The sequence below is a fragment of the Sebastes fasciatus genome, chromosome 9 (genome assembly GCF_043250625.1).
Source record: "Sebastes fasciatus isolate fSebFas1 chromosome 9, fSebFas1.pri, whole genome shotgun sequence".
Lineage (NCBI taxonomy): Eukaryota > Metazoa > Chordata > Actinopteri > Perciformes > Sebastidae > Sebastes > Sebastes fasciatus.
The window spans coordinates 4,422,062-4,448,252 of NC_133803.1; the positions used below are offsets into that span (position 1 = coordinate 4,422,062).

Below are 26,191 nucleotides of genomic sequence, written 5' to 3' on the forward strand. Positions count from 1 at the left end.
TTGTCCTCTCACACCCTGCCCACTCACTGGCCAGTCCATAGCTACCTGTTGTAATCCACAACATCAGAAAATCACCAAGTTTACTATCATTAAAAATGTTTACTAGGAATCAGGATTCAGGTTGAACAGGCTCCCCCATGGTGTAATATGACACAGTGAATGGGGCTGGGCCTGATTCAGCTTCTGGAGAACACACATTAGCCCAACCCTTCACATCCCAGAACAGGTTGCATGACACACTCGGGTGGGGCTCTCTGTCTCTCTCTCTCTTCACACACCACACCTACTGACAGACTCTCTCTGTGCGCAAAGTCTCCAGGAGGACTCTATATAACCGGACGCACCGCACCGCTCACACACAAACACCCAGCTCGTCCTCCTCTCTGTCTCCAGCCCGTCTACACGCTCCTCTCGTCGGTCATGTTTCGCTGTGGGATCGCCTACCCCCGGTGCAGGTGGATCGTGCCCCTGCTGCTGCTCTTCGCCATTATTTTTGACATTATCGCCATCGCGGCGACGTCGGGATGGGTCGAGGACGAGGACGCCAAGTCTCACTACGCCAGCATGTGGCAGCAGTGCCGAGGCAGGAACGATAACTGGAACTGCGAGTCGCTCATGGAGTTCCGTAAGTGTCTTTAGTGTTTTTACCGTCTACACATGAAACACGGTCTCATAGAGGTCCTCCTAGACCACTAAAGACTAGAGTGGATGACATAAAGAGAGTTAATAGAGATAGTGAGGTGATTGTGTGTCGCTGAGATGTAACATTCAACATTCACATAGTGAGAGTTGAAGGACTCGACCTCTGAGTCTGACTACAGGCACAAACTCCATGAGAGGAGGAGGAGGAGGAGGAGGGCATAGGCCTTCTACTCTCTCTCTGTTAGGCAGGCAGACTGAACTTTGCTCCATGATTCACTCGCTTTCCCAGTCAGGCTGGGCAAATACAGGAGGAATGAGGGTGATTTCATGCAGGTGCTGTAGCTATAAAAAGCCTCTTCTTCTATAAGTGGATTTACAATGCCAAGAGAAATATTTCTTATTTTGAATAGCACCAATATCACATAAAGTGTTTCAATGGGCTCAACATCAATAGTTCCAACAAGGAAAAACTAGAAGATACCTTCAAAGAAGCAGTTCAAAGACCCTCATACTATGCAGCAAGAGCCATAGGTGGAAAAAGACAATTATATATATATATATATAATGGGGTTTTTTTTAATGTAGAAATTGTATTTATTGAGTATTCAACATAACTCCTCCAATATTTCACCAAACAAACAGCTTAGGTGCACTTAAAGGTCCCATATCATGCTCATTTTCAGGTTCATACTTGTATTTTGTGTTTCTAATAGAACATGTTTACATGCTGTAATGCTAAAAAAAAATATATTATCCTCATACCGTCTGTCTGAATATACCTGTATTCACCCTCTGTCTGAAACGCCCCGTTTTAGTGCATTTCAACGGAATTGCGTTGCTAGGCAACAGTTTGGGTCTGTGTTTACTTCCTGTAAAATGTTTATGTTTAAAACCGTGTAATGGTCTAAATATTGTATATTTGTGACATCAAAAATAGACAGAAATCCTGACGGCTTGTTTCAAACACACAATTTCTGAATACGGGCTGTGTGTGCTTCTCCATATATTGAGCGTTTTCATAGTTTAACAGTATTTATAAAGCACTTAAACCTGCTTTATAATATAAAGGACATGAAAATCTCACTTTTTACAATATGGGACCTTTAAGGAAATTCACTATCTAATTCTATGTTTTGACAGAGTACAACAAGCATTACTAAGTACAACAGAGATAAAAAGCAACCTATGTAAATATAAGTAAATCATTGAAAAAAACAACAACAATGCACATAAATTATGATATCAGCAAATATTCAAGGCTTCTGCAGATTTCTCCCCCTCTAGAAACTCCATCAAAGATCGCCATAGTTTCTCAAAGGTACTGTAGAGTATTTTCTCGGGCTGACCCGAATGCTTCGAAGCTATGACCGTTGCCATGGTACTCCACCTCCAAGTCACTATTCGAATGCTTTGTTTTTTATTTTTATTTATTTTTTTAAGATATATAAATATGTAATAATAATGTATAAATCCCATAATAGGGCTTATTACTATCGTATTATCCATTATCATCCATTTATATTGGAGTAGTTTAAAACGGGTATTTCTATATTGTGTTTGAGCATTCGAGCAGATCAATCCTTGACTGTAATCTCATCGTTAATGTCCTCACACCACGCAAGTAAAGAAGAATGTTTTGATTGGAAAATTTGGCAAAATACTTTCAGTTTAAAAGTCTAAAAGTGCTCCTATAGAACAGATTATAATCCTAGCAGCTCTGTGACCTGCGGCTTCCTCTAAAACCCACTACCAGGAAATTCTTCTTCCCGTTTTCTTCTGTAATCTGATTTTAATACACATAGTGATTTTACTGAGCTGCAGACCCGGCAGTGTCTTATCAGAATGATTAAATAACAAACACACCTGTGACAGTGGCAGCGCATTCCCAGCCAAGCAGAGCTGCATTCACTCACACGCTGTGTTTATGCTTTACTTTATAAAACTATTGTTTCTACAGAAAGCACAACAATGTATGCTACTACAACTACTTATGATTTTCCCCATTGATACCAATACCACATTATTACAGTACTGCTTTAACTACAACAACTATTTACTCTCTGTCTGAAACGCTCCGTTTTAGCTCATTTCAACAGAATTGCAACGGAATTGCGTTGCTAGGCAACAGTTTGGGTCCATGTTTACTTCCTGTCAGCTGATGTTATTTACATACACTGCAACAGGAAATAAACTGAGACACATTTAGAATGTTTACGTTTAAAAAACGTGTAATGGTCTAAATATTGTATATTTGTGACATCACAAATGGACAGAAATCCTAACGGCTTGTTTCAAACGCACAATTTCTGAGTGTGTATTTCTCCGTATATTGAGCGTTTTGATAGTTTAACCGTATTTATAAAGCACTTCAACCTGCTTTGTAATATAAAAGACCTGAAAATCTCACTTTTTACAATATGGGACCTTTAAAGTATATTTAATTAAAAGAGAACTTTTCAACATTATCTGAAAACAAAAAGTGCAGGGCGCTCCCAGCATCTTATAAAGTTAACTGCAAATTAAAAATAAATAAACAATATCTCCCTGAAGTTTTATAAGGTCTAAAAATAAATAAAACTAGCAAAGCTGAAATTTGTGCTGAAGTTTGAGTCTCAGTTAGAAGTCCCAGTTAGATGGCTTCTATAAGCTGCTTCATGACCAATGATTACTATAGGTGAAATATGTACAATAGCAACAGAGGTGACTATTCAACTCTGATAACTGGACACTATATTTGCAGTGCATACAATAAAACATTTGAGGTATGTAAGGGAGTCTTTAGGAGAGTATCGGTTTGCTGGGGTCAAACATTTTAAAACACCTCAGGCTCACTTTAGAATATTTAAAATAGTTTGTGACCTATGCTCCTGAAAATCCGGATGAGAAGCAGATCTTAGGATGTCTTCCTGTCAGACCTGTTAACACAACCTGTTAATGAGATTTTCCTTCAGTGTAGAGGTCCAAACGAAGATTCATGAACTCACTGACGCACACACACACACACACACACTCACACTGAAATAACATTGAAGAATAACTGTGAACAGAGCAGACTTGTGTTCTCTCACCCTCTCCTCCTCCTCAGGTTGTATTTGTGTTATTCTACTCCCACACTCCCCCAACAAAGACTGTATTGTTGCTCTTATCAGACTCTGTGGAGGTCGGCTAGAGAAGCTAATGGCACGTAGCTCCATATTGTGATCTGCAAAACGCATGTACACGTTTCCTGAGGCATAGGCAATGGTATGCATGCTTCTATCAGAGCTCTAACGATTCCTGAACATTTTAGGGTTGCTAGTTATGGCGGCTGGAAAGTCTGCATTGTTTTAAGTCATTATTACATAACCTGAGTGTTAACATGTCAAATCCCCACCTCAAGGTTTGACTGTGAGTGAAGGGAGCCTTTGTTAACCTCTGACAAGCCCATCAATCATAAGATCAATTATCTGATATGGTGCAAAGTTGTTTTTTTTGTTTGACCAAATTTGTATTTACCTTTTCCCCATTTACATCCATGATGGAGGAGACATTGTATATGAAAAATCAAGTAACTGAAATATTGTGTTGACATTGCAAAACACATCTACATTTACATAGCGACATGGAATGAAATACAAAAATAAATGGAGAACCAAAGATAAGCACATTGGTGTGCTATGCCCTTTAGCCAAAACGTTCAAATAGAATGCAACGATGAGTTAATTAAAGCTAGGTTTGATAATGTTATTAAAAAAAAATTGTCGTATTTGTTGAAATTCTCATTACATCCCGACAGCAAACAATTAATCAAATGCTTTGACCAAAAAAAAGGAAAAAGAATCCTGTATCTGTGGCTGTCGCAGGACTGCAATACGCCCGTCCAATCATTTCATCCGGCCCAAATTGCGCGTTAGCGGAGTCTTCCACAAGTTGCCGTGTTCGTTGTTTGTGTTCATTGATGATTTTTGGGGCAGTGTCATGATAAGTTTGGGGGCGTGGCTTTGGAGGGAGGCCTGAAGGGACGGACTGTCAGTGTTGCCAACTTGGCGACTTTCTCTCTAGATTTAGGGACTTTTGGAGCTGGTGCTGCTAGCTACTTTCCTCGGAAAAGAGTTGCCAGCACTGGGCTCTGGCTTGATCGAAAGAAACATTTTCAAATAAAAACGGCAAAGATTTGAGGTTCCGGGTTCTGAGATGGTAGAATTTGCTGCTTTCCTTGGTGTTGCATGATAGCAAATTGAATTTTGAGGGGATTTGGACAGTTTGTCGGACAAAACAAGACAATTAAGAAGTCCAGACCTTCACTTTCTTCCCTCCCTCTTGGCTCAGTGACAGCAGCAGTACAGACAAGTATTGAGTGGGAACTAAAGAGGCTGAAACACAAATGTTTTTATTTGATTCCCATAATGTTAAAAGTATTTTCAGGCCTTTTCTTCTGGTTTCATTTGAAGTTTCAGATCGAGTAGTTTTGTTCTCTCAGAGTCTGAACTGTCCACTGCTGCTGTTCTGGCCGAGTCTCAGCGGGACTGAAGTGGTTAAAGAAAAGACGATCGCAGCTGCCAGATCACTGCTGGCTGTATCTCAGATACATTTTTCGCCCTGAGGTTCATGAGCATTCTTGAGTCACAGCTCTGGTCTAAATACTTGTGGGAATTTGTCGGTGAACTGAAATACTGAGGAAACAAACATGAGCAGTAGAGTCGATGTGTGCGGATGTAGGACGTAGGGAATATTGGCATGGGACCAAACGGACTCCCTGTATCCATGGGGAAGCTGGAATCAAAGGAACAACAGGAATAAACATGTTTTCATGCTGTGACATTGGCAAATTGTGTGAAATGTAGATAATTACTGGTTTAAAATGAGTCCTTGCTCAAGGGAGAGGCAAAATGATGACACGTACTAATAAAATAGCAAACAGCTGCATAGCAAGATTTGATTTGTGTATGATTTTTTGCATAAACGCAGTGAAACACCTTGATTTAAATTGCTGGATTAGCCGAAAACATACATTCAAATGTATTTTATCCATTCAATTGAATTTCCTGAAAATTTACCATATCCCACAATATATTGATATTAGGGCTGTCAAAGTTAACGTGATAAAGACGTGTTAACGCAAATTAGTTTTAACACCACTAATTCTTTTAATGCATTAACGAAACTTGCGATTTTTAGGCTGTAGCGGGCTCTGTTTTAAAGCTAGAGTGAAGATACTGGCATCATATGAAACTAAAAAACTTAAGTAATCCATCAGTTCCAATCATGTCATACTAGCTTGTCAGGAAGGAGGATAAATAACGCTCCAAACTTGCGCAAAATTTTGGTACGGATAAACTGGCATGGCCATATTCAAAGGGGTTCCTTGACCTCTGACCTCAAGATATGTGAACAAAAATGGGTTCTATGGGTACCCATGAGTCTCCCCTTTACAGACATGCCCACTTTATGATAGTCAGCACACTGACACACTGACAGCTGTTGTTGTCTGTTGGGCTGCAGTTTGCCATGTTATGATTTGAGCATATTGTTTTATGCTAAATGCAGTACCTGTGAGGGTTTCTGGACAATATTTGTCATTGCTTTGTGTTGTTGATTGATTTACAATAATAAATATATACAGTATATACAATTGCATAACGCAAGCATATTTGCCCACTCCCGTGTTGATAAGAGTATTAAATACTTAAATACAAATCTTCCTTTAAGATAAATTTTGAACAGATAAAAAAAATTGTGATTAATCGCGATTAAATATTTTAATCGATCAACTAACCATTATTTTCATTATCAATTAATCTGCCAGATATTTTCTCAATTAATCGTTTTATCTAGAAAATGTCAAAGTGTCTTCCGATTCCTTTTATTATCTGACCTTCAGTCCAAAATCCAAAGATATTGAGTCTACTATCATGTATGACCAAAAAAAAGTAGCAAATCCTCACATTTGAGAGCCTAAAACCGGAGAATGTTTGGCATTTTTGCTTGAAAAATTACTTAAAATTAGAAATGGATTACAAATATGATTGCCGATTTAAATTTCTGTCGATCGTCTAATCAATTAACCCTGAAAACTACTGGATACCATCATAGGAGGTTTAATCCATATCGCCCACTCCTATATGAATGGACAGTCATCACTCATTCTCTAGCACCTCTACCGCTGACTTCCAGTCACAGGATTGTAAACTGATTTTGAAGTGTTTTGATCCCCCCCCCCAAAAAAAAACAGCAAAGCATATTAAACCATTGGAACTGTGTTCCTCCACCTAGAGCTACTGGCTCGGCCGGTCTCCCATTAAAAGAATTCTTTCAAGGAGAGCGCAGGGTGTCGAGGTGATCCCTGCTGCCTGTGTGAAAGCCTTTTTCTAAGAGGTTTGATGAATATTGTTCTTGACTATAAGACCAGGGCTGAAGGTTTCCAAAAAAAAACCTGTAGAACAAACACATTTGTCCTGGCTGAGGCTTTTATGCAACGTACGTGGGAGAGTCGGTGTGTGTTTGCATTTGTACAATTCATACGAGCCTTTCAGTAAAGCTGCAGATTAGAGCATGTTCCAGTTTAAATGTGAAAGGGTGCAGCCTTATCTCTTCAATTTTGATCAGAAGAGGAAAGCAGATGTTGGAACAGCTGGATTGCATTAAGTATGAGGGATCGGGACAGGCTCAGGCACACACCCGGACCTTTTCACCATGTATATGAAGTAACATGTGAACATTCCGCTGCAAAAACCGAATCGAACACACAGGCATGAGAGCACAACACGATGCAATGATATAATAATAAAGTACCATTACATGTACTGTAAGTATATTATATATGAAGGCAACAAGTAGAGCTCCTCCCTGTCTTTGTTTTGCCCATTAATGTGCACATTTTTAACTTGAAAAACAAGCCTGGGCTCATCTGTAAAGCGTCTTAAAGTAGAAGTGATCCATCTGCTCACGTGGCCAAATGCAGGTAGCCACAGAGGCCAAACATTGTTTCCTATAGATTCATCAATCTATTGGGCGAAGACACTATTTTTTCCGGATTTAAAGACTGATATCATTTACGTGTTGTGTTGATGGACAATCTGATCTTGAAGAGGGATAATCTTTTTTGCGCGTTGTTGCATGACTTTGCCTGAGTTTACTCTGGTCTGAGGATATTATTCATTTGTGTTTTGTTATAGTCTAATTCTTACGATAATACACAGAATCGTAGAGTAACCGTGCGATATCATAGGTTTTACTTCCTACGTCAACATGGGGAAGAAAATGAAACTAGTTGAACCGGTCTGGTGTGCGTCATGTGTGTGCTTGATGAGAGAAATACCTCAGGCTTAGACAGGTAGGGCAAGACCTGAACACACACACACACACACACACACACACACACACGATGTGTTAATAATTTAGGGTGTTGCCCGATCCAATAACAGCGTATTGGGTGTAACTGCATGTTGAAAATGCGCACAGCGGGCTTGGCTTGATCTTACCATATTTAAAAAAAGAAATGTCAGGATTATCTGCATTAGTGTTTGTTTGATTAATCAGTTTGTATGATGAACTCTGACCTGCATGTTTATATGAAGCTTAAAGCTGGAGTCGGCAGGTTGGAGCAAATAAGATTTTATTAAACGGTCACTATATCCTGACAGTAGTGCATGAGACAGGTAATCTGAAAAAAAATCATGTGCCTCTGTGTCCTCCGGTGCTCCTAATGACATTTTATTTTTAATTCACACGGGACACGAGCGGCGGTCTCCTGGTTGAAAGTCTTGTGTTTGTTTGACTCATCCACCTCTTACTACTACGTCACTTGCTTCAATAACGCCACGGGTGGGTTTACATTGGAGTTAGTTAACATACAGTCGCTAAAGGGCGCCTCCGTGCATCGGCATCCGATGCCTCCGGTGCTCCTGATGGCATCTGCAAGATTTCCCAGACCGGAGGAAAACAACCAATCAGAGCCGATCTGGAGCCATGCCGTCTCTGAACAGCTGTCAATCACTCGCGAACTCCGACCAAACGGTCAAACTAGGCAGCAGCTGATCAAATATGAATCAATATTCTGTTACTGTAATGCCTATTTCTCTCAATTGTTCTCAGAATCATCTTGTAGTGCACGGTTTAGCTGTAAAATGAGAAACCGGCAGCCGTGTTGAGATCAGTTGAGGCCCAAAGATCTGCAGTACAACCACGGGAGTTGCCTTTTTCAGACCGTATCGGCATAACAAGTTCCTGTAATTACAGAGGCCATGTCTGCAGAAAGTCTGAACAGAGTGCGAGGGAAAGTGTTGTTAAGGGTGTGGCGGTGGTGTGTCTAGCAAGTAGACAGCTTGCCTCTCTCTCTCTCTCTCTCGCTCTCTCTCCATATCAGCTAGAACCTCAATAACCTTGTGGAATGTGCCGTCAAGAGTTCATGCTGCTGGTGGTGAGAGAGAGAGAGAAAGAGACACAACAGATGACTCATTTATTCCCAGAAACAAAGCTTAAAAAACTGCATGCTGTACGTAAATTTACCAACGACTTACGTACTAGTCAGACAGAAATGTTGACAGTTGCATGATACATAAAATATAATGTCATTCTGGGCTTCTGCACAAGGGCGTAGGTTTGGTTTCAGAAGTGGTGGAGTTAATATTCTCTTTTAAGGAGATTAATATTAACTGTACATAAAAATACAACCCGAAAAACAAAACAAAAAAGTCCTCAAAGCACCAAAGGGATGAACATATGAACATTTTTATTACAGAAAATAACCTGGAACTATAAAAGTGTGTCTGCTCAATTCCTAAATTCAAAAAAAAAGTCACAACTTTTATTGGTTTCTGTGAGTTTATTTTCGTTTGCCAGCATGTAACTAATCCGTATGCTTGTTTGTGTTGATAATCCAGCTTGGGCCCAGGCTGTAGCTGCTCTGATGATCATCGGCCTCCTCATCCTCATCATCGCCTTCATCATCTCCTGCGTGGCTCTGTGCTGCTCGGTCAACATCACTCTGCTGCCCCTCGTAGGAGTCCTGCTGATCGTCGTTGGTAAGATACTCACACACACACACGAACACGCCTGTAAACATTCTACATTTCAGCAAGTATGAGGAGAGATGTTTGATGAACTGAAACTGATAAAGACGCCTCAGGTTTTACCGGTACTGATATTCCATCCTCAGAGCATGTTTCTGCTTGCATGTGTACAGGTTTTGTAGGGTTTGTATTAAAGGGTCAGTGTAACTAAATCACAAAAAAAACTAAAAACAAAATTCTCTCTTAACACTAGTGGTATTAAAGGTACAGTGTGTAGGATTTGGTGGCATCTAGTGGTGTGGTTGCAGATTGCAACCAACTAAATACCCCTCCGCTCACTATTCCCTTTCCAAGACTGTGGTAACGTGAGCCGCCGAGTGCAAAACCGTGGTAACGCCTTTCGCCTCTCTAAGAGGCCATCCTTACCATAATAACACTACTTTAGGAGAAGTCAGACGGCAACTGGCGGTACCACGGTTTTGCACTCTGCGGCTCACGTTAACGCAGTTTCACAAGCGTGTCGGAGAACTACGGTGGCCTTCAGGAAACATAAAAACGCGAATAGCTCTCTCTAGAGCCAGTGTTTGGTTTGTCCGTTCATAGTCCCTTCACAGCAAGGTCAGGGGGTTACACTGAGCGGTCGGGACGATGTTTCTAGACAGACGTGTTGTTGTTGAATTGTTCCAAAATAAATTACAAATGTTTTGAGCCACTCAAAACAAATGAGTTTCACCTCAGTCGCATTGTGGTGGTGGCAGATATCTGAAAACCTGAGTAATGTGCAATAACTGTATATGTGCAATAATATCTTTAGAGAGTGCACTCGCCATTTCTTTTTTTATTGATATGCCACTTCTTTTTACTACCGTCTCTTAACTTAACTACTGCAAATGTCGTTGTACAATGTGTGCAATGACATTGAACAGAAGAAGCGAAAGTTCTCAAATCTGTTTTATGTTTTCCAAACACAAGCAGGTTTGCTTAAATAAAATGGTCTAAAATCGACATAATAATGATTTTAATCAGTAAATATCTGATTAAATAAGATAAGATGAGAGATAAGATAATCCTTTATTAGTCCAACAGCGGGGAAATTTGCTGCAATAATATATTGCAATAACAAGTAAACAGACTATTTTCTGAAACTTTCTCTAATTAAGAGTTTCAGTTATTGTTGCTACATCGACATTTTGATTGTACCCAAAAAGGTATGAGTTCTGATACCGAGTGTCATGTAAGAATTTTAGGATTTTTGTACTATTTCGTGATTTTCAGAACCTAGCCATCGAGATAAAAATAGATTTTTTATTTTATTTTATTTTTTACCATGTGGTAGGTAGTTTTCTGTCACATCTAATGCTGATCTGATCATGGTCCGGCTGAAACAAAAATACAGATGTTCATTCAATTTGACAAGCGAATACTAAAAGTCATTGAAAGGTCCAGAATGTGTGAGAACAGAAGAGTGAAAGAGGAAGCCGGGAAATGACAAAGTTAAGATATCTTTAGAAAGGATACGTCATAAGTAATATAAGAAACCCAACCTTACTCCCAAAGAAAAAGGGTGATCACGATGATTTGTGAAGGTTTAACGATGATGTGTGAAGGTTTGACGTAGAAAGGAGGAGGAGTATGAGACAAAGGGAGTGGATGAAGCAGAAAAGGGAAAGGCGAGGTTTGGGTGTGACAATGGCAACAGCTGGTTTAGTACTCTGACTGAGTCACCCCACAGAGAGTCTGAGAACACGGGGCAGAGCCAGACATATCCACAGGTACAGGTGATACTGCGTTGGTGCCGTGATGTCTGTTTTCAATGTGCCGGAGGGAGTTGAATGTAGTTTGCATCGGCTTCTCATGGCTGTAGCTACAGAGACATTTGGCACTCGGCTCCGACAGGTGGCACAAAATGACTCATGTATCAGTCAGAGTCTTGGAAGAAAAAGCAGATTAGAAATAATAATAGGATTAGAAGTACACGCTTACAGTATCCCTCCATAGTACTTTCATCTCACCAGCACAACAATTATTGGATCATATGAATCATCCCAGATCATTGGACAACACTTATTGATATCATCCGATGGTCACTTTGCGCTTGTTATTGTGATGAAAGTGCACTGCCAGCCTTTTTCCACAAAGTGCCACAACACTAGGGGGGTAAGAAAATATCGATGCACATGATTATTGCGAAATAATGTGGTGTGATACTGTATCGATTTTTAATTAACCTCTTTCAGAGGTTGTAGCGGGCAAAATTTTAAAGAGAGTGGCATCATTTACTGGCATTATATGAAACTAGAAAGACCTAATGAATCCATCGGTACCAACCACGTCATACTAGCTTGTCGAGACGGAGGCTTAATAACACTCCAAATTTACGCAAAATTTTGGCGAGGAAAAACTGGCATGACCATTTTAAAAAGGGGTCCCTTGACCTCTGACCTCAAGATTATCATCAAGGGATCATTATTTTATGTGTAAGACGACATCAGGCTCGACTTAAACATCACTTTCCAAACTTTGTAAAACAAAATGCAACAAATAATTACACAGATATTTACTTCCTTTATTATTAAAATAATAAATCACACACCAACAACTTGGCAAAAAAATCTTCAAAATGAACAGGAGTTACAGTTCTAGTGTAAACCTTCTTATTGCAGCAACAGATTGGTCAACATTTAAACAGGAATTCAAATTCCAGTATATAATGTATATAGTATATAAACATATAATTGAATTGAGTAGATCGTTCCCATTGTCACCGATACCCGATCCAGCTATTTGACTCAGTATTGGCACGATACTGATCCAGTACGGGTGCATCCCTGCCTGTGATTAATAGAACAGTTTGTGTTGTGTTGTTGTGTCACACCTGACTCACTGCCTGCCCTGCCTTTAGCTCGAAAGCGTAACTGTCACAGCAACAGATTGCATCACAGGACAAATCGGTGTCACACCTTTCTCCAGAATTGTCGTGAGAGGCAACCATCTGATCACCGTCTGCTAACACTGACTCACCTCCATGTCGATATGTTGATGTAACTCTCAAAGACTCGTGTGGAGGTATTTTTTCACACCCTGCTATCGGTGTCAGTGTCTGACTTCACCTCTCTTTGTCTCCCCGCAGTGGTTTTCCAGTTCATCGCTCTGATCATCTACCCCGTCATGTTCAACGATCTGATCTTCGAGGGCCACTACTACTACACCTGGGCCTACGGCTTCGGCTGGGGCGCCACCATCCTCTGCATCGGCTGCGCCGTCCTCTTCTGCTGCCTGCCGCGCTACGAGGATGAGCTGACCGGCCTGGCCAAGACCAAATACATCTACTCCTCCGCTTAAAAGACTAAACCTGCCACACCCACCCAGTTCCAGACAGTCCCACCTTCCACTCTGAGCTGGATCTGTGCTGGCCGTTGAACATTTTTACACTGTACCATTCCACCAAAGATCCACGATGGCTCAGTTTAGTTCGATTTGGTTCGGCAGTGGAAAACTCCTCCTCTATACCATCCAAGAGCGACGTTGGAAGCAATGGGGGGATTCTCGCTGGAACTGTGATTGGATGTCGCATCTGCTTTAATGTACAGACCTCTATTTTAGATTAAGCCAGCATCATAAAAAAATGCTTTCTTACCATGGTGTTTTTTTCACATTCTGCATTTGAGTGAGACATATTCCTCATTTTACCTGTACTTTTTACCAGTAACTCTCAATGCAAGATCACCCAAGTGCACTTAACCTTAAGGGATGTAATTATGAGTAAGGCATAGCTTTTAGCCTGACTAGTTATTTTAGATCAACCTTGGTAGAGGAGCAATTCAGACCTAACGTTTGCACAGGATGCAAAATAAATCATGAATCATCATTTGTTTTTTTTTGTCCCATGTTATAAGAAGTTTCACTCTGTCTTTTATTCTCTATTTGGTTGGGTGTGAGGTAAAAAGGAAGCGAAGGCTTGGAGTCAGAAGCTGAATGTAATCTACACATATGGAGATGTAGTTTAACATGTAGTCGTGTTTGCACCTTTTTTATGCTTCTTTTTTTTTGATAATTCTTATCTGCTGTTTTTTGTATTCTTATTTACTTAGTACCAAAGGGGTAGAACTGGGAGTTTGCTGTGCTGTCTTTGTATCTGTTCTGAACACTACTAATAATACACTTGATGAGTAGAAACAGCGTGTGATGGTTTGGTTGACTTGGCTGCAGTTGTTCCCTTCTCTGGAAGTATGTTTAGATGAATGAGTTCCATAGAGTGCTACAGGAATGAGTCCTTAAACCCAGAAATGAGTTAGCATTTTTAGCACTTCTGGTTCCCCTCGTCTGGAAGTCAATCGGTTTTTAGTTAGACGCCTGAAATAAGGTCTGTGGTTAACACAAGCTGAAGAGATCGATATAAAGTACATCAATAAATATCCCACTCGTGAATTTTGAAGCCTTAATGTGTCTTAAAAAAGGCGGTTGCTAAAAAGCGTCTAAATGAGACCACTAAACGTCATCACGCCGACTCGTCCTCCTTTACAGCCTCGCTGTTTATGCTCACGCTCACGTGACAGTGGTGTAGTCGGTTTATAGCCTAACGTTAGCTTCTTACTTCTGGCAATTGCATTCACACTTCAAAAATCATAAAAGTGGTGTCAATTTGAGGAGATTATCTTGAACAAAACATGTAAGTATCATAAACGTGTGTTCGCCACAGAGCTGATTTTCTGCAATGATCCAAAATCCAATGGAACAATCCCGTTGGCTTTTTGTCCAGGGATGCTAACTTCCTGGTTGGCTTACAAAAATATGTCATCTCTGTAGCACTCCGTTGAGCTTGATAATTAATCTGCCTTGTGCATATTTAGAAAATGTGGCTTAAAGATATAAACTCAGAAACTCCTGTTTGTCATATCTTGTTGCCTCAAAGTAGGACGGTAGTAGTAGAATCTAGAGAGTGTATTCAGAGAGAAGACTGTCCTTGAAAGATTAAGAGTTTTTCCGTCCCAGACAGTTGTACCAATCATGTATTTTTTTAAAAGCCTTCATACGTTTTGATAATGCTCCTTTGGCTAACCATCTGCTGGTTTGATGAGACACTGAGACCAAGGTGTACAATCTTCTGACATACTATGTGTAAAAACTTGTGCCTTAGCTTCTTCGGTGTTGTGTTGTTGAATGCTCCATCAAACTGGTCAGTCTGGTTTTACTGACTCACGCTTCAATCCCAGTCAACAGTTGACTTCTGTGTTCATGCCAAGACCAAATTCATGCCCAAACAAGACCAAGTTGTATGATTTTGTTACATGAAAGAGTTCTGAGGAAAGATCATTAAATGACTGTTGATGAGACGTGATGATTGATCAGTAATTCCATAACTCTCCCAACTCGTGCTTTTATCATCTGACTTGGGAGTCTTTCAAGTTATTTACGCAGCAAATTGCAGCATAAATGACTTCATAATCTGGTTGAAGTTTTAACTGAGAATCAGGGCGGATTCAGGCAGGTCTACACTTGGAGAAACTCTGCCGGCAAAAAAAACAAAACATGCTTTTACTTACGGGTGTCTTGAAGTCTGCTTTTTCAGTCATTATTAGTCACTGTATGGGTATATAATGTACTATAGAGAATGTCTTATTAACATTCATCCACTTCTGGAAATCACCGAGCTGTTCTTCTGCTGTAGTATGAATTGATTATTTTTGGTAGTCTGTGTATTTTTATGCAATAAAAAGCTTCCTTTTTTTTGAAGTGGTTTACATTTCCTGATGAATTTTTACAATTCACCATGTTTATATTGGGAGGGATGAAGGAGAGTGAGGAACAGGAGGCTTGAGGAGAAAGATATTAGAATCCTGTCTCCATTTAAAGGTCCCATAATGTAAAAAGTGACATTTTCATGCCTTCTATATTATAAAGCAGGTTGAAGTCCTTTATAAATACTGTGAAAGTATCGAAACGCTTAATCCACAGAGAAATACACACAGCCCGTATTCAGAAACTGAGCTTTTGAAACAAGCTGATTTCTGTCCATTTGTGATGTCACAAATCTACAATATTTAGACCATTTCAAAGTTTTAAACGTAAACATTCTAAATGGGTCCTGGTTTATTTCCTGTTGCAGTGTATGTAAATGACATCAGCTGACAGGAAGTAGTCATGGACCCAAGTCGTTCCTAGCAACGCAATTTGTTACAATTCCATTGAAATGTACTAAAACGGAGTGTTTCAGACAGAGGGTAAATACAGGTATATTCAAGCAGACAGCATGAGGAAAATAAAGTTTTTTTAAACATTAAAGTAGGTAAACATGTTCTAGTAGAAACCCAAAATACAAGTAAGAACCTGAAAATGAGCATGATATGTCCCCTTTAAAGCAGCAGAAGGCAGAATATTTTGGCATCATTGGGCAAAAATTCCATAATAACAGCATATAATATATAATAATAGCATATTGTAATTAAGCGTCCTCATGGCTCTGTTTTCAGGCTTTTTTTAGAGAGAGAGTGTTCCTATTGGCTGTTCATTCAATGGAGGCAGCTGTCAATCACTCGTGACCTGATCAAATATGAATCACTATTCTGTTACTGTAATGCCTAATTCTCACATAAAATGTTTCCAGAAACATCTTGTAGTGTACAGTTTAGCTGTAAAATGAGAAAGTTTGCTCTGGCTGGTGGGCGGTGCTTGGAGTGCTTGGAGTCACAAACTTTCTCATTTTACAGCTAAACAGTACACTACAAGATGTTTCTGAAAACATTTGAGACGGGAAATAGACATTACAGTAACAGAATATTGATTCATATCTGATCAGCGCTGCTTAGTTTGACCGTTTGATCGGAGTTTGCGAGTGATTGACAGCTGCTCAGAGATGGCAAGGCTCCAGCTCGGCTCTGATTGGTTGTTTTCCTCCGGTCTGTGAAATCTTGCAGATGCCATTAGGAGCACTGGAGGACACAGAGGAACATGACTTTTTTTCAGATTACCTGTCTCATGCACTATTGTCAGGATATAGTGACCGTTTTATAAAAATAACTTGCTCCAATCTTGGCAACAGCTGCTTTAAAGATGATCAAATTTCTCAAGCTCCACTGTAAATAACTATCATATAAACACCAAAAAAATGTACTTTAGTTTCGAAACTTTCCAAATCAATATGCAAGTTTGAGTTGTTTATTTGCAGTGTCAGCGAGGTCGGGTAGAAAATCCAGTTGCAACCTGAATGCAAATGATCCTCCCGTCTCGGTGTTTGTCCTCAGACTCATAATTTATGCGGTTGTCAACACAAACACACACACACACCAATGCAGGCACATAGAGGAACATAGTTGGTAAACAACACGTAGATCCACAGATGTGAGTCATGAATTATGACATGCACACACACACCCTGAGAGCCACACCCTGGGACAGGCCTGTGTGAGAATCCAACTTTGCTCAGCATGTCTTGACAGCTCTGTGAAGAGCTCGGTGGAGAGAAAAGAGTTCTCAAGAGAGAGAGAGAGAAAGAGAAAATGACATGAGGGTGAGAAGTACAGTGTGAGGGAGAGGAGGACAGACAGTAAATGAAAGACGGGGGGAGGGACGGAGAGTAACAGGTATGAAGTTAAAGAAGGGTAAAAAAACAAGCAAGAACAAGATAGACAGTGGGAACTGTACTTTTTGTCCCCCATTGCACATGTTCTTGTCGTGTCCTGTCTCATTTTACTTAAAGGAGACATATCGTGCTCATTTCCAGGTTCATACTTGTATTTTGTGTTTCTACTAGAACATGTTTACATGCTTTAATGTTCAAAAAAAACTTTATTTTCCTCATACTGTCTGCTTGAATATACCTGTATTTACCCTCTGTCTGAAACGCTCTGTTTTAGTACATTTAAATGGAATTGCAATGGAATTGCAACAGAATTGCGTTGCTAGGCAACAGCTTGGGTCCATGTTTATTTCCTGTCATCTGATGTCATTTACATACACTGCAACAGGAAATAAACTGGGACCCATTTAGAATGTTCACATTTAAAAATGTGAAATTGTCTAAATATTGTAGATTTGTGACATCACAAATTGACAAATCCTGACAGTTTGTTTCAAAAGCTCAGTTTCTGAATACGGGCTGTGTGTATTTCTCTATGATTAAGCGTTTCGACACTTTCACAGTATTTATACCTGCTTTATAATATAAAAGCCATGAAAATGTCACTTTTTACAATATGGGACCTTTAAAGGTTCTCTATATGATATCCAGAGTATTAATATAGAAGCAATCAACTATTGTCTACGTAAAGATATAGAGGAGTAATGTCTGCCTGAGCAGAGAATGAAGTCACTCTCTCTCTGTGTGAGTTGAGCTACTCTGTGCTTTGTCGACATATCCGGGCCAGCTGTGCATGCTTTTAGTGCATGTTAGTGCATGTGAGCGTGCCCCACTGGCTAGCTCAGGACCCTCACACTGCACAGCTGATAATGACGGCAGTGTCGCGAGAGCATACCCGGTACATATATGCATACCATATAAAGTATATATATATATATATATATATATATATATATATATATATACAGTATATATATATATATATCCCTCTACCAGAGACTCCCCACAAAACAAACACAAATAGGCCAACATATGAGGAAATATTTCACAAAACCAATGAGTATTTACATCATATTTCCCAAAGCTATACAGTAATAATGGGTCTTGATATTACATTAATAGTCACTTAATAGCAGAGGTGGAAGAAGTATTCAGATTCTTACCAATACACCAATTCAAAAATACTCCATTACAAGTAAAAGGCCTGTGTTAAAAAATCCCACTTAAGTAAAAGTATAGAAATATTATCAGCAAAGTGTACTTGACGTATAAAAAGTACTCATGCTGCAAAAAAAATCGGCCCCTGCGTTTTATATATTATTATGAGATTAGATTAGATTGTGACGGCAGAATACAAATTTGTATTATTTAAAAAAGAAAATGTTTCTCCAATCTTTGCTTTTTGTGAAATTTGACCTATTTGGGCCTCATACCGTTATTTAAATGAAACCATCTGAGAAGTTTAGAGGGGAAATAGAGGGTATTTCATAAGTTTTTTTTTCAGATATTAATCAGATATTAATCTGTTTGCTGATGTTGCTGCTTTGACACCTGAATTTCCCTCCGGGGATTAATAAAGGTTCATCTTATCTTACCTTATCTTAATTTCAAAAGTAACTAACATCTATAGCTGTCAGATAAATGTAGTAGAGAAATGCATGTTTGACACATTTGTCTGTGTTTCTTCATGAACGCCACTAGAGGTCAGGCTTGATCAGTAAATCAGCTCCTGTTGCCTCTGCATCCTCCAGCTGTCCAGAACCACATTGTTTCCTTCTCCAGGTTGAACTTTTAAGAGGTGTCTGTCCATCAGTGGCCCCCCAAAAATAGAGATATAAGACAATGAAACAATGTGAAGTCAATGTCAGCCGTTACCCCTACACAAAGTTGTGTCAAGTGATTTTCACTGGGGGTTGGTTTCGATCCGCCTCCGAGGTGCTTTCCACTGAGAAGAAGAGCCAGAAGAACATTGAGATGTTCTCCTCAGGGTTCTCCCCGCTTTTCTGCCACCTCATACCGGGACGGGGCCCCGAGGCTTTTGGGGCTCTGAGGGAACGATCTGGGTTCAGAAGTCACTCTGAGGGACTGGCCACACTGTCAGAACACGAGAGACGTATGACTCTGGAGGACGTATATAGGTACGTAGCATAAAGCTTATAGATTAATGTAAAGTACCCGGATTACTAGTAGACAGCCATGGAGATGTGATTATCACATAAACCCCCGATTCCAGTTGGGTACTGCTTTTTTTAAAAAGACGAGGGGGACTGTGCTGTGCTGGTATATGCCAACATAAGATGTTTATTAACCCTCTGAGACGCGCTGTCTTTCAGAGGCTGTAGCAGGTTCAGTTTTACAGCTTGAGTGAAGGTACCGATATCAGCTAAATAACGCTCCAAAGCAAAATTTTGGCGAGGGAAAACTTTCATGGCCATTTTCAAAGGGGTCCCTTGACCTCTGACCTCAAGATATGTGAATGAAAATGGGTTCTATGGGTACCCACGAGTCTCCCCTTTACAGACATGCCCACTTTATGATAATCACATGCAGTTTGGGGAAAAAAACATTTACACATGCTGTGTAAATCTGTTCTCTCCAAATGTCAAAAGTGTTTGATCCCAAATCACAGCACGGCTTTTTCTCTGGTGTTCCTCAAGGTCTTGGCGTCTTAATGTGCTATTTTTGAGGGATTATTGATAATTTTTATCAATTCTCCAACGGTAAAAAAATAGTTAAATTTAGCACCGAATCTGTGTAACAAATGGTATCAACCCAAACTTGCTGCAACAACTTATGAGACACAAGTGAGCATGGGAATGGCCATCATATACTTCTATCATAAAGTTCTAAGCCCTTATACACTTTCACACATTATTTTAAGTATTAATTCATTAATTCATGTTTATTTCTGATATATGACTAGAACAACTTGACACATAGTGCTGAGCTGCATCTCAAATTAATCTTCAGGTTCCCAGTTTTCAGATGATGTACACCACTTCTATGTGACATCTACTGCTGACCTGCTATCCCCCCCTGAAGACTCCCTGTACCCCCCTAAAAAAGACAAAAACGGTCTATTGTGGGTCTCAGAGAGTTAAATTAAATACATGTAAGGTAGACTATCAAGAGACATATGTTTGGGTTATTTTGTCTTGATTTTATACACAGTGGAGAGAGAAACAGGAAATACTGGGGGAGGAGAGATGAAGACAAAGGTCCCATACTGGATTCAAGCGCAGGTACATGATATGTGGCATTTACACCAACCGAGTCACAAGATCACAGCAACTTTTTTTGTTATACAACACTTGTGCTGTACAAATAAAGTGCAGTAACATGACTTCCACTCAGGAACAAAACTTCTTGTCACATGTCTTTTTTTGTTGTTGTTGTTGTGAAGGTTATGATCAGTCAAAGTCTCAGTGACTCAGACTCCTCTTTTAGCATGTTTCTGAACAGCTTGCTGGTAACCTCTGCTTCCTTTACTAGAGAATGGATAGAGTCTGATGGCATCAACTCAACTGAGGAAGGGCCTGAGGTGATTTATTAGCCAGCCAGGGCAGGCAATGCATAGTGAGGAGATTTATTTTTGTTTATTTTTAATTGGAGACAGGACCATATCGACAAAAGCACAACCAAGCCTTCTTATTACGGAATTCAATCACTATACATTAGGGCTGTCAATGCGATTAATCGCAAATTAATCACACATTTTTTATCTGTTCAAAATTAACCTTAAAAGGAGATTTGTCAAGTATTTAATACTCTTATCAACATGGGAGTGGGCAAATATGCTGCTTTATGCAAATGTATGTATATATTTATTATTGGAAATCAATTAACAACACAAAACAATGACAGATATTGTCCAGAAACCCTCACAGGTACTGCATTTAGCATAAAAATATGCTAAAATCATAACATGGCAAACTGCAGCCCAACAGGCAACAACAGCTGTCAGTGTGTCAGTGTGCTGACTTGACTATGACTTGCCCCAAACTGCATGTGATTATCATAAAGTGGGCATGTCTGTAAAGGGGAGACTCGTGGGTACCCATAGAACCCATTTACATAGAAACCCAGTTTTTCCTCGCCAAAATGTAGCCCAAGTTTGGAGCGTTATTTAACCTCCTTCATGACAAGCTAGTATGACATGGTTGGTACCAATGGATTCCGGATTTCTAGTTTCATATGATACCAGTATCTTCTAGCTTTAAAATTGAGACGGCAACAACCTCGACAGAACGATTGCATTAACTCGTTAAAGAAATTAGTGGCACTAATGATTTTGCATTAAAGCTGAAGTAGGCGAGATTGGAGAAAATATGATCAAACAGTCAAACTAGGCAGCGCTGATCAAATATGAATCAATATTCTGTTACATTAATGCCTATTTCTCTCCTCAAATGTTTTCAGAATCATCTTGTAGTGCACGGTTTAGCTGTAAAATGAGAAAGTTTGTGATGCCGCCGCCATTGTGAAATCTGGTGAAGGAACGCCAAGTTCTGGTCACATGGCCGGAGCACAGCCAATAGGAACGCTCTGTCAATGAAATGACCTGTGATTGGTCAAAGTCTCCCGTCACGGGCTAGATTTTTCTAAAGCCTGAAAACAGCCATGAGGAGGTGCAAAAGTCTAGATGACTCTCAGAACACTTGAATTACAATATGCTGGAAGTTGTTATGGAATTTTTTGCCCAATGAAGCCAAAAATATACTGCCTACTGCCACTTTAACGCGTTAACTTTGACAGCCCTACTATACATATATTCAACTTTTTATGAAAGCTATGATGTGAGTAGGTAGCACTGTGCTTTCAAAATGTCAGTAGAGGAGGAAGTGTAAAAGTAGCATTACCACATTGTAAAACTATTCTCTTAGTCCTGCATTGAAAATCAATGTAAGCATTATGTGCGATATGTTAAAGTATCAAAATAAGTACTCACTGCAGAAACATGGCCACTGTAAGTGTCATACCAATATCTATTTTATGAATACATCATTATTGCTGATGTAAAAGTAGAATTTTACTGCTGTAGTCGAGTGAGTTGGAGCTAAATTTAACTAGATAATATACGTCTGAGTTATTTTATATTTAATTTTTATAACAATGAATCATATTCTATAAGCTTTTCATATGTTTTCTGTGTGAAATCTTGATTTGTAAAGTAACTAAAGTTGTCAAATAAATGTAATGGAGTATAAAGTACAATATTTTGCACTCACTTGTGGCATGAAATGGAAATAAAATACAAGATATGTACATTACTTAAGTAAATATACTTTGTTACATTCCATCACTTCAAAATAGTCATGCTGATTAAATAAAATAATATCTCTGTGTTACTGTAACTATTGTAACAGACCAGTCTCAGTGGCTCGTCAGAGGCTGTTTTAATGTGTGAACGCAAACATTTAATTTCCAAATTTGAGAAGAACGTTTCCAAGAAAATAAATATTGATACTTGTGGGGAAACTCCGAGTTCTCAAGAGATTCCTTCACACTCAGAAACAATCCAGAGATTATTTTTTGTCTCAGCATGTGTCGTAACTGACCATCCCATGTACCGTAATGTCGTAAGAGATTTGGACAGCGAGGAACTTAGAAGATTGCTCATATTGAACCACCTGGTGGTTTGGAACAACGAAGTGGGCCAATTATCTGGTCTGGGGGTTTCCATGTGCTTTCATCGCTTCCACAACCAGCTAGTATTGATCATCCCAACCTGTGACTCAGCCAACATGTGACCCAGTAAGGAACCTGTAAAAAGTTTGGAGAGTTAAATCATCGACCATTATATATAATAGCCTCACAACAGAGTTTCAAGTGTCCAAATATCTTATTAAATGCTGAATCATGGGTGATCATTTGTGAAATCAGTACTTTGTACTTGCTAAATGTCAACTCTTTGTCCATTTTGAACTTTAACAGGTAGAACTGACTCAATGAATCCATGCTGTCAGCTGTTTGTTAAAGTTTCTGTTCCCTGCATGAGCGGGTAGGAAAGAAACTGAGGATTCCAGAGGGAGGAGAAAGGAAAATAGAAAGCGAGGAGTGAATCATTACAAGGGTTATAGTGTAGTTGGATAACAACGGCTAGAGAAGGCAAAACGTTCTTTGACAGCATTAAATCTGAATATTTGTCTGGATATTATTATTTATGCAACATAAAGTTTTACCTCTGATTTACGTCACTGCTTAGTTAAATATGTCGTAGTCAAACATCTGCAAGTCCGATTTTTGGTAAATCTGCTTTGAATTACTGTGAGTCTGGCTAGATTATACTTTTTAATGATAATATGAAATGTGATGATTGATAACAGTAACATTTTTAGCACTGAAACACTAAGACGATTCATTGATTTGTCTTTTAGTCAATTGAGGAAAAAGAATGTAATGACAAAAATTCAAGTCATTTATCCAGCATGAGACCAAATACTCATCAAACGTTTTGAAGACATCACCTTGGGCAGTTGGAACAGTTTTAAAGTTGCTAAATGCAAGATTTATATTGCATACGCAAGGCTCTCCGCATGTATGGTGACGGCTGAGCCGGCGGCTTGTAGCTAACGGTGCTAAAAACGCTAACAGTGAAAACTACGGCAACACTGCTGATGGGCTGACAGTGTTAACCTGGGGGGGGGAACCGGAAGGTGGGTGCTATGCTTCCACATTGGCGCCGTGTCGGTTAGGATGGCGTCATCAGCTGTAACCACCGTATGAGAGCAGTGCAGAGCGGCGACCGTGAGCTAGCCAGTGGGGCACGTCCACATGGTCAAACATGCACTAAAAGCCACGCTATGTCAACAAAGCACGAAGAAGCTAGGATTGCAACACACACAGAGGGAGAGTGACTTCATTCTCTGCTCAGGTGGACATTACTCCACTATATCTTTACATAGCAAATAGTTGTTTGATGTTATATTAAAGGACCAGTGTGTAGGATTTGAGTGGTGCGGTCGCACATTGCAACCAACTGAGTACCCCTCCGCTCACTCCTCCCTTTCCAAGACTACGGTAATGCCGTTCACCTCGCTCAGAGGCCATCCTTACCATAATAACACTACTTTAGGAGTCGCGGAAGTCAGACAGTGGCTGGCGATGCCGCGGTTTTGCACTCTGCGGCTCACGTTACCAAGAAGCGTGTCAGAGAATTACAGTGGCCTTCAGGTAACGTAAAACTGCAGAAGTCTCTCTCTCTAGAGCCAGTGTTTGGTTTGTCTGTTCTGGGCTTCTGCAGAAACATGGCGGAGCAACATGGTGGACTCCATGAAGAGGACCCGCTCCCTATGTAGATATGAAGAACTCATTCTAAGCTAACGAAAACACTATTCTTAGTTTCAGGTGATTATACACTAATAAAAACATAGTAATGATTATTATATCCCATTTCTGCCAATAGATCGAAATGTTACACACTGTTCCTTTAATGTCCTGAATATCGTATAAAGCACCTTTAACTTTTGTGGAATTTTACAGCTAAACAAATAATTAACTAATTGAAAAATAATCAACAGATTATTATATATAGAACTGAAAATAATCAATTGTTGCAGCCCTTATAAAGCCCCAATAAATTGATAAAATGTGCATCTAAATGTATCATGCCTCTCTAACTCACCTATCATGCTTACACATGCAACACCAGCAAGTCAGTTGGAACAAAAGTACAGAGCTGTGACTGCTTTACTGTTGTAGCTTCTGTATTGGTAAACCACAGTAAAACAGTTGTTGTGCCACACTGATGGCTCAATGATAATACTTGCTAACCACCATAACCCAGAGGTGCACAAAGGTAGCTGACACATGTTGAGTAATCTGACAGCCACAGACAGGATGTTGGATGTTGTTTGTATATTTTTGCACAGCCCTATGTGAAGCAGAATGTAACCAAAACTCTAAGATTTCTATGTGCACAGTTACATTCAGGTGCATTGCCAGTAGCTGTAGCAACATGTAGGTTTAGATAGAATAGAAAAGGTTTTTTTTTGTCATGTGATTTAAACTTGCAATAGGCAGAATGTTTTTGGCATCATTGGGCAAAAATTCAATAATAATCTTTCAGCATATTGTAATTCAAGTGTTCTGAGAGAGAACTAGACTTCTGCACCTCCTCATGGCTCTGTTTACAGGCTTTAGAAAATCTAGCCTGTGAAAGGAGACTTTTTTATTTGTTTGTTTGTCTTATTGACACAACAAACATAAATTATTTCTGTTCTTTTTAAATATCTATATATTGTAATTTGCTTAATGAATTGTATGTGTAAATATATGTTTTTGTTTTTATTTTGTTCTTTTTTTATTATTATTATTATTATTATTGAATTGATGCTTTGGCAATATTGTTCAGTCATGCCAATAAAGCATATTGAATTGAATTGAATTGAATTGAATTGAGAGAGAGAGAGAGAGAGAGAGAGAGAGAGAGAGAGAGGGAGAGAGAGAGAGAAAGAGAGAGAGATTAGTATAGTTATATTCTAAAAGTTCTATTCTTGTCTGACAAATGTTTCACCCCTGCAACTGCAACTGTATTTTTTTTGCTTATAAGTCCGTGTGGTCACTGGACGCCTGAATGCGCATGACAAAATAAATAATCAACTTACTGGCTAACTATTGAAAGCCAGAGAGAAAAGATTAGTTGAATGAATCCTGCACCCACGCATCCAGACACAGCCCACACACTCCAAAACAGTGAAAACAGTAGCCTACCACATCATCATTGCAATAATGCATGCACTCACTCATCTGCACATAAATACACAAATAAGGCATGCACACATTCAATCAGCTAGTCAAAGTCTGCTTATCATCCAAGGATGAGTTGTTTCTTTCGTTTTCCTGACTCACTTTGCTGAGGCCAGGTATCATTGCAGGCTAATGATTTATTTCTAAGGCTGTCTCGTGAAATAGAAAATGACGCGACCTGTCTGTCTCCCTCAGTGACGCTCCTTTGTGCACAGTAGGAGGGACATGCTCTTCA

At 39.5% G+C, this 26,191-nt stretch overlaps 1 protein-coding gene and 1 long non-coding RNA gene across 2 annotated transcripts; one reads left to right on the plus strand and one right to left on the minus strand.

Annotated features, from left to right (window-relative positions):
- Positions 1 to 215: 215 nt before the first annotated feature.
- On the plus strand, positions 216 to 13,221 carry perp (p53 apoptosis effector related to pmp22). Its single transcript, XM_074645621.1, has 3 exons — positions 216 to 625; positions 9,504 to 9,644; positions 12,763 to 13,221. The coding sequence occupies exons 1-3, from the start codon at positions 232 to 234 to the stop codon at positions 12,972 to 12,974; spliced, it is 747 nt and encodes a 248-aa protein (XP_074501722.1). The 5' UTR covers positions 216 to 231; the 3' UTR covers positions 12,975 to 13,221.
- A 448-nt stretch (positions 13,222 to 13,669) lies between these two features.
- Positions 13,670 to 15,357, minus strand: LOC141773688 (uncharacterized). Its single transcript, XR_012595175.1, has 2 exons — positions 14,591 to 15,357; positions 13,670 to 14,052 (listed from the first exon to the last, which is right to left on the minus strand). It is a non-coding gene; the product is annotated as an uncharacterized LOC141773688 (long non-coding RNA).
- Positions 15,358 to 26,191: the final 10,834 nt, after the last annotated feature.